General features: G+C 35.7%; 1 protein-coding gene across 1 annotated transcript; it reads left to right on the plus strand.

The window, feature by feature from the left end:
- Positions 1-1,096: 1,096 nt before the first annotated feature.
- Positions 1,097-1,581, plus strand: LOC132521723 (pancreatic progenitor cell differentiation and proliferation factor-like). Its single transcript, XM_060151391.1, has one exon. The coding sequence runs from the start codon at positions 1,187-1,189 to the stop codon at positions 1,577-1,579; it is 393 nt and encodes a 130-aa protein (XP_060007374.1). The 5' UTR covers positions 1,097-1,186; the 3' UTR covers positions 1,580-1,581.
- Positions 1,582-14,254: the final 12,673 nt, after the last annotated feature.

Genomic DNA, 14,254 nt, shown 5'->3' on the forward strand with positions numbered 1-14,254 from the left:
AAGATATAACAATTATAAATATATATGCACCCAACATAGGAGCACCTCAATACATAAGGCAGCTGCTAACAGCTATAAAAGAGGAAATCGACAGTAACACAATAATAGTGGGGGACTTTAACACCTCATTTACACCAATGGACAGATCACCCAAAATGAAAATAAATAAGGAAACAGAAGCTTTAATTGATACAATAGACCAGATAGATTTAGTTGATATTTATAGGACATTCCATCCAAAAACAACAGAATACACATTTTTCTCAAGCGCTCATGGAACATTCTCCAGGATAGATCACATCTTCAGTCACAAATCAAGCCTCAGTGAATTTAAGAAAATTGAAATCATACCAAGCATCTTTTCTGACCACAATGCTATGATATTAGAAATGAATTACAGGGAAAAAAAAGTAAAAAAAACAAACACATGGAGTCTAAACAATACATTACTAAATAACCAAGAGATCACTGAAGAAGTCAAAGAGGAAATCAAAAAATACCTAGAGACAAATGACAATGAAAACACGACGACCCAAAACCTATTGGATGCAGCAAAAGCAGTTCTAAGAGGGAAGTTTATAGCTATACAAGCCTACCTCAAGAAAAAACTCAAATAAACAATCTAACCTTACACGTAAAGGAACTAGAGAAAGAACAAACAACCCAAAGTTAGCAGAAGGAAAGAAATCATAAAGATCAGAGCAGAAATAAATGAAATACAAACTAGAAAACAATAGCAAAGATCAATAAAACTAAAAGCTGAGTTTTATGAGAAGTTAAACAAAATTGATAAACCATTAGCCAGACTCATCAAGAAAAAGAGGGAATCTCAAATCAATACAATTAGAAATGAAAAAGAAGTTACAACAGACACCGCAGAAATACAAAGCATCCTAAGAGACTACTACAAGCAACTCTATGCCAATAAAATGGACAACCTGGAAGAAATGGACAAATTCTTAGCAAGGTATAACCTTCCAAGACTGAACCAGGAAGAAATTGAAAATATGAACAGACCAATCACAAGTAATGAAATTGAAACTGTGATTAAAAATCTTTCAAAAAAAAAATCTAACAGGCCCCCGCACATCTGGGTCGCGGAGCCATTGGCCACGGTCTTCTGCGCAGATGGGCTCAGTGACCTAGCACCCCAGTCCCCGCCGTCTGTGATCGAGCACCGAGGCCCATGCGGGGTCACCGCCGAGGTTTCCACCAGCCCACAAGCAAGAGCATGGCAGCCATCCCCTCCAGCAGCTCGTGCATGGCCACCCACAACTACTACCAGCACCGCCTGGGCTCCACTTCCAGTAACAGCTCCTGTGGAAGTGCCGAGTACCCTGGGGAAGGCATCCCCCACCACCCCGGTCTCCCCAGAGCTGACCCGGGACACTGGTGGGCTAGCTTCTTTTTTGGGAAGTCCACTCTCCCATTCATGGCCACAGTGTTAGAGTCCCCAGAGCACTCAGAACCAGCTCAGGCCTCCACTGGCATGATCACCTGTGACCTGGCTCAGGAAGCCATGGGGAAGCAGCAGCCTGGCGGCCAGCCTGGCCAAACCAACTACAGGCCCCCGTCCTGAGTGGCCACTACCAGCTGCCAGGCTTCCTCCCAAGGTGCTAGGCTGATCAGAGCGCCCCCTCCTTCCTCTCCCTGAGAGTGAGCAGGCTGCAGCCAACAGAAGCAGTTGGGTTTTTAACAACAAAACAGCAAAACACCAAAGAGGAAGTTTAGAGAACTCCACTCTTTACTATCCAAGCCACATGAGAGACTTCCAGCACCCTCTAACCTATGCCTTGCACCAAGTAGAAAATAAACTCCAAGCAGCCAGCAAAAAAAAAAACATCTTCCAACAAACAAAAATCCAGGACCAGATGGCTTCACAGGTGAATTCTATCAAACATTTAGAGAAGAGCTAACACCCATCCTTCTCAAACTCTTCCAAAAAATTGCGGAAGAAGGAAGGCTCCCAAACTCATTCTATGAGGCCACCATCACCCTGACACCAAAACCAGATAAAGATACTACAAAAAAACAAAATTACAGACCAATATCACTGATGATTATGGATGCAAAAATCCTCAACAAAATACTAGCAAACAGAATCCAACAACACATTAAAAGGATCATACACCATGATCAAATGGGATTTATCCCAGGGATGCAAGGATTCTTCAATATACGCAAATCAATCGATGTGATACACCATGTTAACAAGTTGAAGAATAAAAACCCTATGATCATCTCAATAGATGCAGAACAAGCTTTTGACAAAGTTCAAAACCCAATTATGATAAAAACTCTCCAGAAAGTGGGCATAGAGGGAACCTACCTCAACGTACTAAAGGCCATGTATGACAAACCCACAGCAAACATCATTCTCAATGGTGAAAAACTGAAAGCATTTCCTCTAAGATCAGGAGCAAGACAAGGATGTCCACTGTCACCACTATTATCCAACATAGTTTAGGAAGTCCTAGCCATGGCAATCAGAGAAGAAAAAGAAATAAAAGGAATACAAATTGGAAAAGAACAAGTAAAACTGTCACTGTTTGCAGATGTCATGATACTATACATAGAGAATCCTAAAAATGCCACCAGAAAACTACTAGAGCTATCAATGAATTTGGTAAAGTTGCAGGATAAAAAATTAATGCACAGAAACCTCTTGCAGTCCTATACACTAATGATGAAAAATCTGAAGGAGAAATTAAGGAAACACTCCCATTTACCATTGCAACAAAAAGAATAAAACACCTAGGAATAAACCTACCTAAGGAGACAAAAGACCTATATGCAGAAAACTATAAAACACTGATGAAAGAAATTAAAGATGATACCAACAGATGGAGAGATATACCATGTTCTTGGACTGGAAGAATCAACATTGTGAAAATGACTATACAACCCAAAGCAATCTACAGATTCAATGCAAGCCCTATCAAATTACCAATGGCTTTTTTTATGGAACTAGAACAAAAAAATCTTAAAATTTGTATGGAGACACAAAAGACACCAGATAGCCAAAGCAGTCTTGAGGGAAAAAAACGGAGCGGGAGGAATCAGACCCCCTGACTTCAGACTATACTACAAAGCTACAGTAATCAAGACAATATGGTACTGGCACAAAAACAGAAACATAGATCAATGGAACAAGATAGAAAGCCCAGAGATAAACCCACGCACCTATGGTCAACTATTCTCTGACAAAGGAGGCAAGGATATACAATGGAGAAAAGACAGTCTCTTCAATAAGTGGTGCTGGGAAAACTGGACAGCTACATGTAAAGGAATGAAATTAGAACACTACCTAACACCATACACAAAATAAACTCAAAATCGATTTGAGACCTGAATTTAAGACTGGACACTATAAAACTCTTAGAGGAAAACATAGGAAGAACACTCTCTGACATAAATCACAGCAAGATCTTTTTTGATCCACCTCCTAGAGTAATGGAAATAAAACCAAAAATAAACAGGTGAGACATAATGAAACTTCAAAGCTTTTGCACAGCAAAGGAAACCATAAGCAAGACGAAAAGACAACCCTCAGAATGGGAGAAAATATTTGCAAATGAATCAACGGACAAAGGATTAATCTCCAAAATATATAAACAGCTCATGCAGCACAATATTAAAGAAACAAACAACCCAATCCAAAAATGGGCAGAAGAACTAAACAGACATTTCTCCAAAGAAGACATACAGATGGCCAAGAAGCACATGAGAAGCTGCTCAACATCACTAATTATTAGAGAAATGCAAATCAAAACTACAATGAGATATCACCTCACACCAGTTAGAATGGGCATCATCAGAAAATCTACAAACAACAAATGCTGGAGAGGGTGTGGAGAAAAGGGAACCCTCTCGCACTGTTGATGGGAATGTAAATTGATACAGCCACTATGGAGAACAGTATGGAGCTTCCTTAAAAGACTAAAAATAGAATTACCATATGATCCAGCAATCCCACTACTGGGCATATTCCCAGAGAAAACCATAATTCAGAAAGACACATGCACCCCAATGTTCATTGCAGCACTGTTTACAATAGCCAGGTCATGGAAGCAACCTAAATGCCCATCGATGGACGAATGGATAAAGAAGGTGTGGTACATATATACAATGGAATATTACTCAGCCTAAAAAAGGAACAAAATTGGGTCATTTGTTGAGACGTGGATGGATCTAGAGACTGTCATACAGAGTGAAGTAAGTCAGAAAGAGAAAAACATATATCATATATTAATGCATGTATGTGGAACCTAGAAAAATGGTACAGATGAACCGGTTTGCAGGGCAGAAGTTGAGACACAAATGTAGAGAACAAACATATGGACACCAAGGGGGGAAAGCCGTGGGGGGGTGGGGATGGTGGTGTGATGAATTGGGCGACTGGGATTGACATGTATTCACTGATGTGTATAAAATTGGTGACTAATAAGAACCTGCTGTATAAAAAAATTAATTAAATAAAATTAAAAGAGTGCCTGCTCTCATTGAAACAAACCATTAATAGTAGGAAAAATTTAAATCATGTGCCAACTGATAAGATGCAATGAGAACACAGCATTACTTTTGTAAGATTCCTGCCACGATAAACAACCTAGACTAATATGACAACAATCAGGCAAACACCAACAGAGGGATCTTCTACAAAGGAAATGCCTTGTAATCTCCAAATGTGTCAAGGTCAAAGGAGTCAAGGAAAGACTGAGGAATCAAGAGAGCAAAAGAGATTGAAGAGACATGACAATTAAAGCAAAAAGAATTTGTGAGTCTGAACTAGAGTTTTTGCTATAAAAAACATTGTGACATTTGGTGAAACCTGAATAGGATGATTTTTAGTTAATAGTAATGTATCATGCTACTGACGGTTGTAATATGGTTACTTATGAGAGTGTCCTTGTTTGCAGTAAAATATTCAGGGCTTGTAAGGGCTTCACCTCTTCAGTTTAGTCTCAAACGGTTTAGGGGGAATAACGAAGGCTTTGTATTGGTTACATGGACAACTTTTCTGGAAGTTTAAGTGTTTTTTTAATTCTAAAATTTACAGGGAAAATCTACATTGTTAAGGTGATTTTACTTTTTAATCATTTAAATAACTAAATGATTTCAAATTAGGCTTCTTTAAAAGGAATCACAGTTTACATGGATGATCCTTTCTGGAGTTATAACTGGATCAAATCAGTCAGTGTTTCAGAATCAGCTTTTTTCCAGACAAAATGAAAGAATGGGTGTTTACTTTTTGATTTTACTTCTTCTCCTATTACTAAGCATGAATATATTTTTTTAATCTTTTTGGTCTTTAGCCTTAGATTCTAAAAATTCATTGCATTTATTAAACATGCTCATATTAATATATAATATATATTTATATATATTATATAATATAATAATATATAATAATATAACTTGATATGATGCAAGAGAAAAACATAAATGGTGCCTGAAAGACTATGCTGTTTATATTTAATAAACTCTATTTCTGAGGATCTTTGCTTAATTATAATGACTTAAAACCCACATTATGTTTGTGGATTTTAAGAATCAACATTTGATATATTGTGGCTTCATCAAAGGTAGATTTTATTTTACATTTTTTATTGCTAAAACTGAGAGAAAAGTGAGTAGATTGCACTGTATATTACTAAAATACTTTGGTTTTTCTGTTAAGAGCAAGGTATTGATATTTATCAGACTTTACAGAGAGACCATTAATTCTTCACAAAGTAATCTACTGTGAAATTTCCCCAAATGGTATTCTAGCTATGTATTTATTTTATTGTAAATAAGAAATTTGCCTGATCAATAAAATTATGAATATTCTGTGTGAAATAGAAGTTAATTTTTCACTGGAGTAATAATGGTATTAGAATTAAGAAACCTAGAAAATTGAACTTTGAATGACCAGTAGAATCAGTTTTGTCACGGTTATAATTACTTCCACAGAATATCATTTCTCCTTTTAATATGCACTTGGTGTGAATGACATGACTTATGATTATCATGGAATTGTTTTGGTCACTTTAACAATCACTACATAAATTTTCTATTTAAATGAGGAATGAATTGCCATTAATTCATTTAAGGGTGTATTTATCAAATGCTTAACTATTTTCTGCACGTAGTACATGGGGGTTATTTAGGATGAGAGACAGATGCTGTTACCATATGAGTGTTTTCTTATGATCCTAAGCAAACTCTCTTTTTCCTTTCAAAAGACCTGAAACTAAAAGTAATTTTAATTTTTTTAACTTAATTAAATATCTATCGAGTGTCTATTATCTGCATTACTTCATCACTATATGAAATATAAAGGTAGATGAAGTGTAACACTGGATTCATAGAGTATAATAAAATAAGGAAAATGGATAACATTAATACAATTTGCATGTGATAAATTTTATATAAGCTAAGCAAAGCCAATTGGCACAGCATTGGATAAAGGATAGATAATAAGGGAGATATAGTATTTTGAATAAATTTTGTGGGCCAGGAGACTAGGGTGACTTATTGGCTTTTGTCTCTAAATCTATGAAAGGCTTGTTGATGCTACTTTCTTCTCTACCCTTTCCATGGACTTTCCTATAATGTTTTATGTCCAAGTAATATTTTTAAAGTATTTTGAAAATATCTATTTATGGAAAGTGAATTTTCTTTTGTATAATAATTGAACAGTCTCTTTTGAAATTTAAAGAAGAGATTTTAAGTACAAAATAATACAGGTATTCAGCAGATACAGCAAAACAAATCATGAAAGTGTTATACAATGGTACATGGTCATGTCAAATGCTAAGATCATGGCACCAGAATGAATGAGCTTTGAGTATCAGAGAAATTAAGCTGATTAAGATTAAGTTTGATGAAAGAGTAACCAGGCAAAGAAGGAAGAGCATTTCAGTGTGAAGCTACATCATGAGCAAAGATCTTATGCCAGGCATAGATATGGAGTGCTTGATAAGAGAGCAGGCCAGTGTGGCTGAAGTGAAGATACATGGCAGTGAAATATGAGATTGGACATAAAAGTAGGGATTGAATTTTGTGGAACCACGCAGGCCATATGAAGAATGTTGGTATTATCATAAGAGCAATGGGAAAACCATAAGTATTTTCAATGGAGAGGTGACGTGTAGCTTTGTAATTTGAAAAGATTGCCTGCTTAAAAGTAAAGCATTACTATAAAAAAAAGAGAAAAAAATTCAGTAAAATGATAATAGTTTAAGTTACACAGTACTACCACTTCTTTGAATTTTAGAAACATGAAACAGTTTAAAACAGTTAAAACAGATTCTTTCGATTAAGTGCTCAATCTTTGGTTCTCTTTCCCCTTCTTTTGCTTCTCTCCAAAGGGTTTCCAGGTGTAAGCATTCACACTACCCTTGAGTTGCCACTGGTCTCTGACAAAATGGTTTTTCCCATAGTTTCCTGACCTAGTATCTACTGTGTTGTAAATGGTTTCATTATGCTATAAACCACTCATTCAATTCTGGCTAGACTGTGCTGAACATTGGTGGCTCCTTATTCAAATTCCAGCATTCTTTAGATTCTTGGATATTCTTAGCACCTCCATGTTCCATCCCTCAACAACCGTCCCTCCCACCATTGCTACCTAGGAAATGAGAGTGCATCTATATCCTCTACAGAATTGTGTAACCCATAGGAGGTCATTATGTCACCTCTGATTCTCCTCTGTAGCCACTGCCTCCACCCATATGTATGGTTGTAGAATATGGCAAAAGGCCAAATGGAGCCTTACATGGATCTCATCCAAGGAGCTGGGTCACTAGTTCCAGTGCTCTCGTGTTTCCTCTTACCCTTGTGGAAGTTTCTACTGAATCCCCAGAAATATCATCATATTCATCCACCAGAACCACAAATATGTACACATTGAATTTCCTTACACAGAAGTCCAGAAATAAGAGCATTGCTGTTGGATCCTTTGCCCTTCTCCTTCTTCTGAGGATAGGATTGCCCCCAAATACCCCTGTGATATCCTGAGTTCTCTTTATTTCTTGCTTATAGTAAAACAGATATTCAAGGATACTAGTCCAGGCCCATAATTTGTTAATAAGAGGATAATAAATTTAGACAGTCCTTCCAACTTTACACTATTATACTACTAGGGAATTTAAAAAAGCCCCCAAAACATTTTTTTCATTGGTCATAAAAGCTAAGCATTGATTTTTTTTCATTCTTTTCATTTCCTACCACAACAGTTTTAATTCTCTCCTTTCATTCTGTTTCTACTCATAGCATATATATGACATTAGTTAACCAAAAATTGTCGAATACAGGGACATTCAAAAATAAAACAATGTTATATATTTCGGTTGAGATTTTATAATTACATGAGGAAAACATTGCAGTGAAATGAGGTGTCTATTGCAGTGATCTAGAAGGGAGAGGGTTAGAAATTGTAAAAAAGTTGTTGGTGATAGAACTGGTAAAAAGTGCATGAATTTAAGGGACAAATCTGGCCCACCACCTATTTATGTAAATAAAGTCTTATTGTAACATTCATTTATATACTCTCTCTGACTACTTTGCATTACAAGAGCAAAGTTCAGTTGTCATGACAGAGACCACATATCAACAAAGCCTAAAATATTCACTGCTTTGTCCTTCACAGAAAAATTTTGCCAACTCCTAATTAATAGTATAGATACAAATTCTATGAATTATTTATACTAATTTTTATTAAAGATATCAGCAAGGAGATTTTTACCTGTTGTGAACAGTTGGCTTTGATCTTGTTTTTAACTTGGTGTTCTAGAGGCAGCATTGACGTAAATATTATTAACTTCATTTGGAAAGGAACTTTTTAAAATTTTATTTATTTTTTTATTTTTGGCTGCGTTGGGTCTTCGTTGCTACGCGTAGGCTTTCTTTTAGTTGAGGCGAGCGGGGGCTACTCTTCGTTGCCGTGTGCAGCCTTCTCATTGCGGTGGCTTCTCTGGTTGCAGAGCACAGGCTCTAGGTGCGCGGGCTTCAGTAGTTGTGGCACGCAGACTTCAGTAGTTGTGGCTCGCGGGCTCTAGAGCACAGGCTCAGTAGTTGTGGTGCACGGGCTTAGTTGCTCTGCAGCATGTGGGATCTTCCCAGACCAAGGCTCGAACCCAGGTCATCTGCATTGGCAGGCAGATTCTTAACCACTGAGTCACCAGGGAAGCCTGGAGTCCTTTTACAGAGTCAGTAATAATTTATAACCTCCTTATGATTCCATTTGACATGAATAGCTCAGTTTGTCCACATCCTATCCTGTTGCAGATCTGGAATTAGCTATTTCTCCAAGGAGTTCTGTATCCTTTTAGTGAGAAATGTTAGTTAGTGAGCACAATCTTGATACTAGGAATGCTCACTGGTTATTGGGTTGGTCATTATTTTTAGTATTTTTTAAAAGACAGAACTAAAGTACACATTTTGTTTTAAGATAACTATATTGATGCTTCCAATTCAATATCAGAATTATTCTTACTTAATCTCATTGATCTTACCTCTGTATTTCCTCCTATCGATGTTAAAAATCCTTGTTCTCAGTGACCCCAACATACTCATTTGTTTTACCCTGTGTAAGAAATATACTACAGTCTCAGAATAATAAAACCAATAGGACCTACAACAATATGATGACTAAAATAATGTTTTTAGTATACCTAGAAGTTTCCTTTAAGTCAACTTTACTTTTAACAATTACTCAATATATTTTAGTAATTACTTTAGTAAATTATTTTTGACTTTAGTGGATTTCCATTAAAATTGTCTATAGTTCTGGAGATTCCTATAATATTTTGAAGTTAAGTAAACACAAAACCACTTGATAAAATATCTTGGGGACGTGCAGGCTCAGCGGCCATGGCCCACGGGCCCAGCCGCTCCACGGCATGTGGGATCCTCCCGGACCGGGGCACGAACCTGTGTCCCCTGCATCGGCAGGCAGACTCTCAACCACTGTGCCACCGAGGAAGCCCCCGTCATTCTTTATCTGTCTTCTGTTTCAGAAAATCTTTATTCCACCTCTATAAGAATTTCAAATCTCTTTCTTTCCAACCCCCTCTATGTCTTCTACACAATCCCCATTTAGAACATTTCTTTAGATCATAATCAGCCTAAGAAACTATGATGAAGAGGAAAATATTATACCACATTTATTTAAGTACTGTTTTTTCAAAAGAAAAACCACTGCATATTTTTCCCAAACAGTACTTGAAATATATTATTGAATGCTACCTTTAGGAGATCAAGAATCTATACAGATATAATAAAGATATATACATATGTATTTTAAATAGAACTTTTTCTTGTCTCTATGGGTTATAGTGTTTAAATCATATTAATATGAACTTTGTTTCTTTTAATACTCCTCAATCTTCCCTTTTTCAGTAATATCTTATCCTCTTTGTTGTTAGACACGTTAAAAGGTACAACATGCAATACTTATGTGATGAAAGCTTTATTTTTTTCTTAAATATGGATTTGGAAACATGATGAAAGCTTAATGTTCACTTAACTATGTATTTGGAGATATCCCAGTTGAAAATGTGATGTATCATGAGTATTTCCTCTTGAGGGCTTTGAAAGTGTGTCCTTACTGATTGTAATGTAAAATCCACAGTCAGCTGCAAGTTACTCATGACTATATAGCTAAGTATAAATGATTTGACTGAGTCAACTTCTTATGCATATAGAAAAATGCCTTGTATCACAATTATATTTCAAGAGCAATTCAATTATAGCCTTTTTCAAAATCAAGGAAAGATATTCTGAGTATGCCGGGTTATTTGCAATAACTGCCTCTCAGATTCATATTAATATAGATGATAAACACAGTTCTTTGTACAAAATTTGAATTTTATGAATTGTAAATTTGAAAGGTTGTCTTTATTGGAACATTATTTATATTAATTATTTTACTTAAAATAGTTTATATTCATAATCACTGATTTAATATACTTCTGATTTTAGTGAATGCTCAGACTACTGCTATAAATGATACTGAAACTTTTATTTAAATTATGAGGGATCTTTCATACAAGAAAATTAAGTAGCAAGACCAAGATTATTGATAGAAACTTGTGGTGGAGAGAACACCAGTTTCCATCTAATTATAGCTGTATAGTTCATTTTATTTATACTACATTTATTTATACTAAATTACAAAACCAGATTTGAGGAAAAATTGAATTTAGGCAATTAAAACATGTATGGCTAAATGAAAACCAAAGCATTTATAATTATTTTTCTCTTCTCAGTGTTATCTTGGATCTTCACATTTGGTCTTCCACCACCTTGACCTTGTGTATACCTATTATGTGTATGCAATTCTATTTGAAATATGGGGGGGGTTGTTTATTTTGTTTTGTTTCATTTTTAATGCAGCAGTGGAATTTTTGAAAAATGACTTAAAATCTTTAAAATTTAATAAATTTATAAAAACTGCAGTATGCCAGACAGAACTTAGAGCCAACCAACAATGTCCTCAAATTTCTTCTGTTCTTGTTCAGTACTTCTTATCTCACACCAAGGTGTTCATCCAGGTGTAATCAAGTTATAAAGAATCTTAAGGAAGGCTCTTAAAGAGAAATCACAGAAAATTATTACAGAGCCTAGAGCATATACACTGAAATAGATGAAAGGCTCTACTCCTTGTCATGTAGATAGTGATGGATAAGTGCCCATTGTTTGCATATAACCTCCAAATTTCTTTCAACAGCTAAAGTTGAATTCTTTAATGATAATTTGGTAGCTCCAGTATTTATAGCAGGTAACGTGATGACAAGTTCTTTAGTTTGTGAATCAATAGTGACCTATTGGTCAGAACTGATTTAATACAGTAATAACCAATAAGTATAATATTGAGTTATGGTTAATTATATCCAATAACAATAAGAAGTAGAAGGAGGAGGAGGAAGAAAAATAGAAGAGGAGAAGATGGAGGAGGAGGGAAGGGAAGAAGAAGTAAATGCAGTTATTCCTTATCCAAACACTTTAGCAAGGTATATAGGAAGAAGGGGAATGCATTTATTGCCATTCAGAATTCTGCTTGTCTGTGAGGGTGAGTAGATCTCCCTTTAGCCTGCAAGTGTTATCAGGAAAGAGCTAGTCTGGGCCTCTTTCTTAGAGGAATCAAATGGAAGTCCAATCCACAGTGTTCAGTTTGTGACCTGCAAAGGCAAAAAAAAAAAAATGCCTTCTCTTTTAGAAGATTCTTGGTCTTGTTTGTGCACTATGTAATTCAGACTATTTGGGTTTTGCAATAGGTATTAATATACATGGAAGTTTTAGGAGAAATAAATTTGACATTCACATATAGCAGTATTCTACTTTTTTAAAATAGAATTTTCTGTACTGTCATCTATAATTTCAAAAATTCTCTCATAATCTTAGTTTAACGTATACTCACTTGTTTTCTATTTCCATTTCTTCTTCTATTTCTTTAAAAAGTGCTTCATATGCTTTGGGTATGCAACACTAGAACTTTCAATAAGGAAGCCATAATCTATATGCTTTGTAGGGAGTGTTTAAGAAGAGTTAACAAAACTGTAAAGGTATTTGTCCTTAAAAGTCTCATTTTACTAAAAATTTGGAAACTGGAATAGCCTGAGGAATGTAGGAAAATACGGAAATTTACAAAAGATAACTTAGTTCTTAAGAATGACATGAAATAAAGTTAACAGTTTTGTAATCCTCATTCCCTGAATCAATTCCCTTTGAAAACCTCGATAAGAGCCTTTTACACTTGATACGCATCTCTAAATTTGATCAAAGAAATGCATTTTAAATTACGCAATTTTAAAAAGAATTTGATCGATTGCTTTGCTTTCTTAATCAAACTACTAAAAGGTTTAACTAATAGAAAATGATTGCAAAGGAAATAAACCATTTATAGGTGGATATTAAGCATGTTTTGCAACTAATTGCTCAATACTCATTTCTTATGAATTGCTAAATACTTATTTCTTATTTTATTCTGTTTAAGAATGTTAGCAGGGCTTCCCTGTGGCGCAGTGGTTGAGAGTCCGCCTGCTGATGCAGGGGACACAGGTTCGTGCCCCGGTCCGGGAAGATCCCACATGCCGCGGAGCGGCTGGGTCCGTGAGCCATGGCCGCTGAGCCTGCGCGTCTGGAGCCTGTGCTCCGTAACGGGCGAGTCCACAACAGTGAGAAGCCCGTGTACCAAAAAAAAAAAAAGAATGTTAGCAATAATTTAAACATCTCTCCTTTGTTCTGAATAAATTTATATTAATTTACTCTCCAAATTATTTTTAGATATTCTTATTCTTATATATATTTATTGTGATCAATTTAAATTTACTATATTTTAAGGATATGAAAACAGTTTTAAAGCTTATTTACATGGATAATGATGCACACAAGGTGGCACAGACCTATTTAAATTAAATATAAATCAGGTATAGAGTAAAGTTAAATTTAGCAGATTTGAACCAATTTTACAGCACTAAATATGTTCCCTATTCATTAATAGGCCAAACAATTATTAGAGCTTTTTGATAAAGTTTTGTGAAGTCCCTCTTTTCTTGTAGTGGCAATTCAAAGGTACAAACTCTTAGACTGAATATATCCTGTTGAATTCGCTATAAGAGCTATTTTAGGAATCAATACAGTTGACTCTTCCATTTTTAAGGTTATATGATCCAAAATTCCAAATTAACATAGCTCTCCAATCAGAAGTCTATAGGTTCTGGCTTCCGATATTAATATAGATGTCTTAGCATAGCAAAGGTGATTAATTCTGGCACCTTTAAGAAGTTATGGGCTGCACAGTAGTGGACCAAAGTTTTTTGCTTGGTTTTGTTTTTTCTATTCTGACTAGTTTTATGAGAAATATGGTTTTGTTCTTCATAGGATGTGCTCTAGTAAAGTTCATCTACGAAAAGTTAAGCTTGCAAGATTAGATGGATCCACAGGTCTAGAAAAGCAACAATAAAGGGGTCCAAGTCAGTAGGAATTTTGAAACTGCTAGGTGGCATTTCAGGGACTCCAAGGAGCTCTGGTTTTTTATGTCTCAGTGCAGAAAAAATTCAGCAAGAGGCAATGCAATTTATTAGACTAGGATGCTTGTGAGGCTTATAAGTAGGCAGGTGAGTGTAGCGCTGCCCCGAGTACTTAGCGGGTTATATTTTTATAATCAAAGGAAAAGAGGGGAGGGAGAGAAGACCACCTTCTTCCTCATTCTTCTAGTCTTCCATCATTAACTCCTCCTGTGTCTTGGGAAGGGGAGTTTTTGATC

This window comes from Lagenorhynchus albirostris, chromosome 6 (assembly GCF_949774975.1).
Source record: "Lagenorhynchus albirostris chromosome 6, mLagAlb1.1, whole genome shotgun sequence".
NCBI classification, from domain to species: domain Eukaryota; kingdom Metazoa; phylum Chordata; class Mammalia; order Artiodactyla; family Delphinidae; genus Lagenorhynchus; species Lagenorhynchus albirostris.

Coding starts and splice junctions, on each gene's coding strand:
- LOC132521723 (XM_060151391.1), top strand. CDS start 1,187: ATGCGGGGTCACCGCCGAGGTTTCCACCAGCCCACAAGCAAGAGCATG.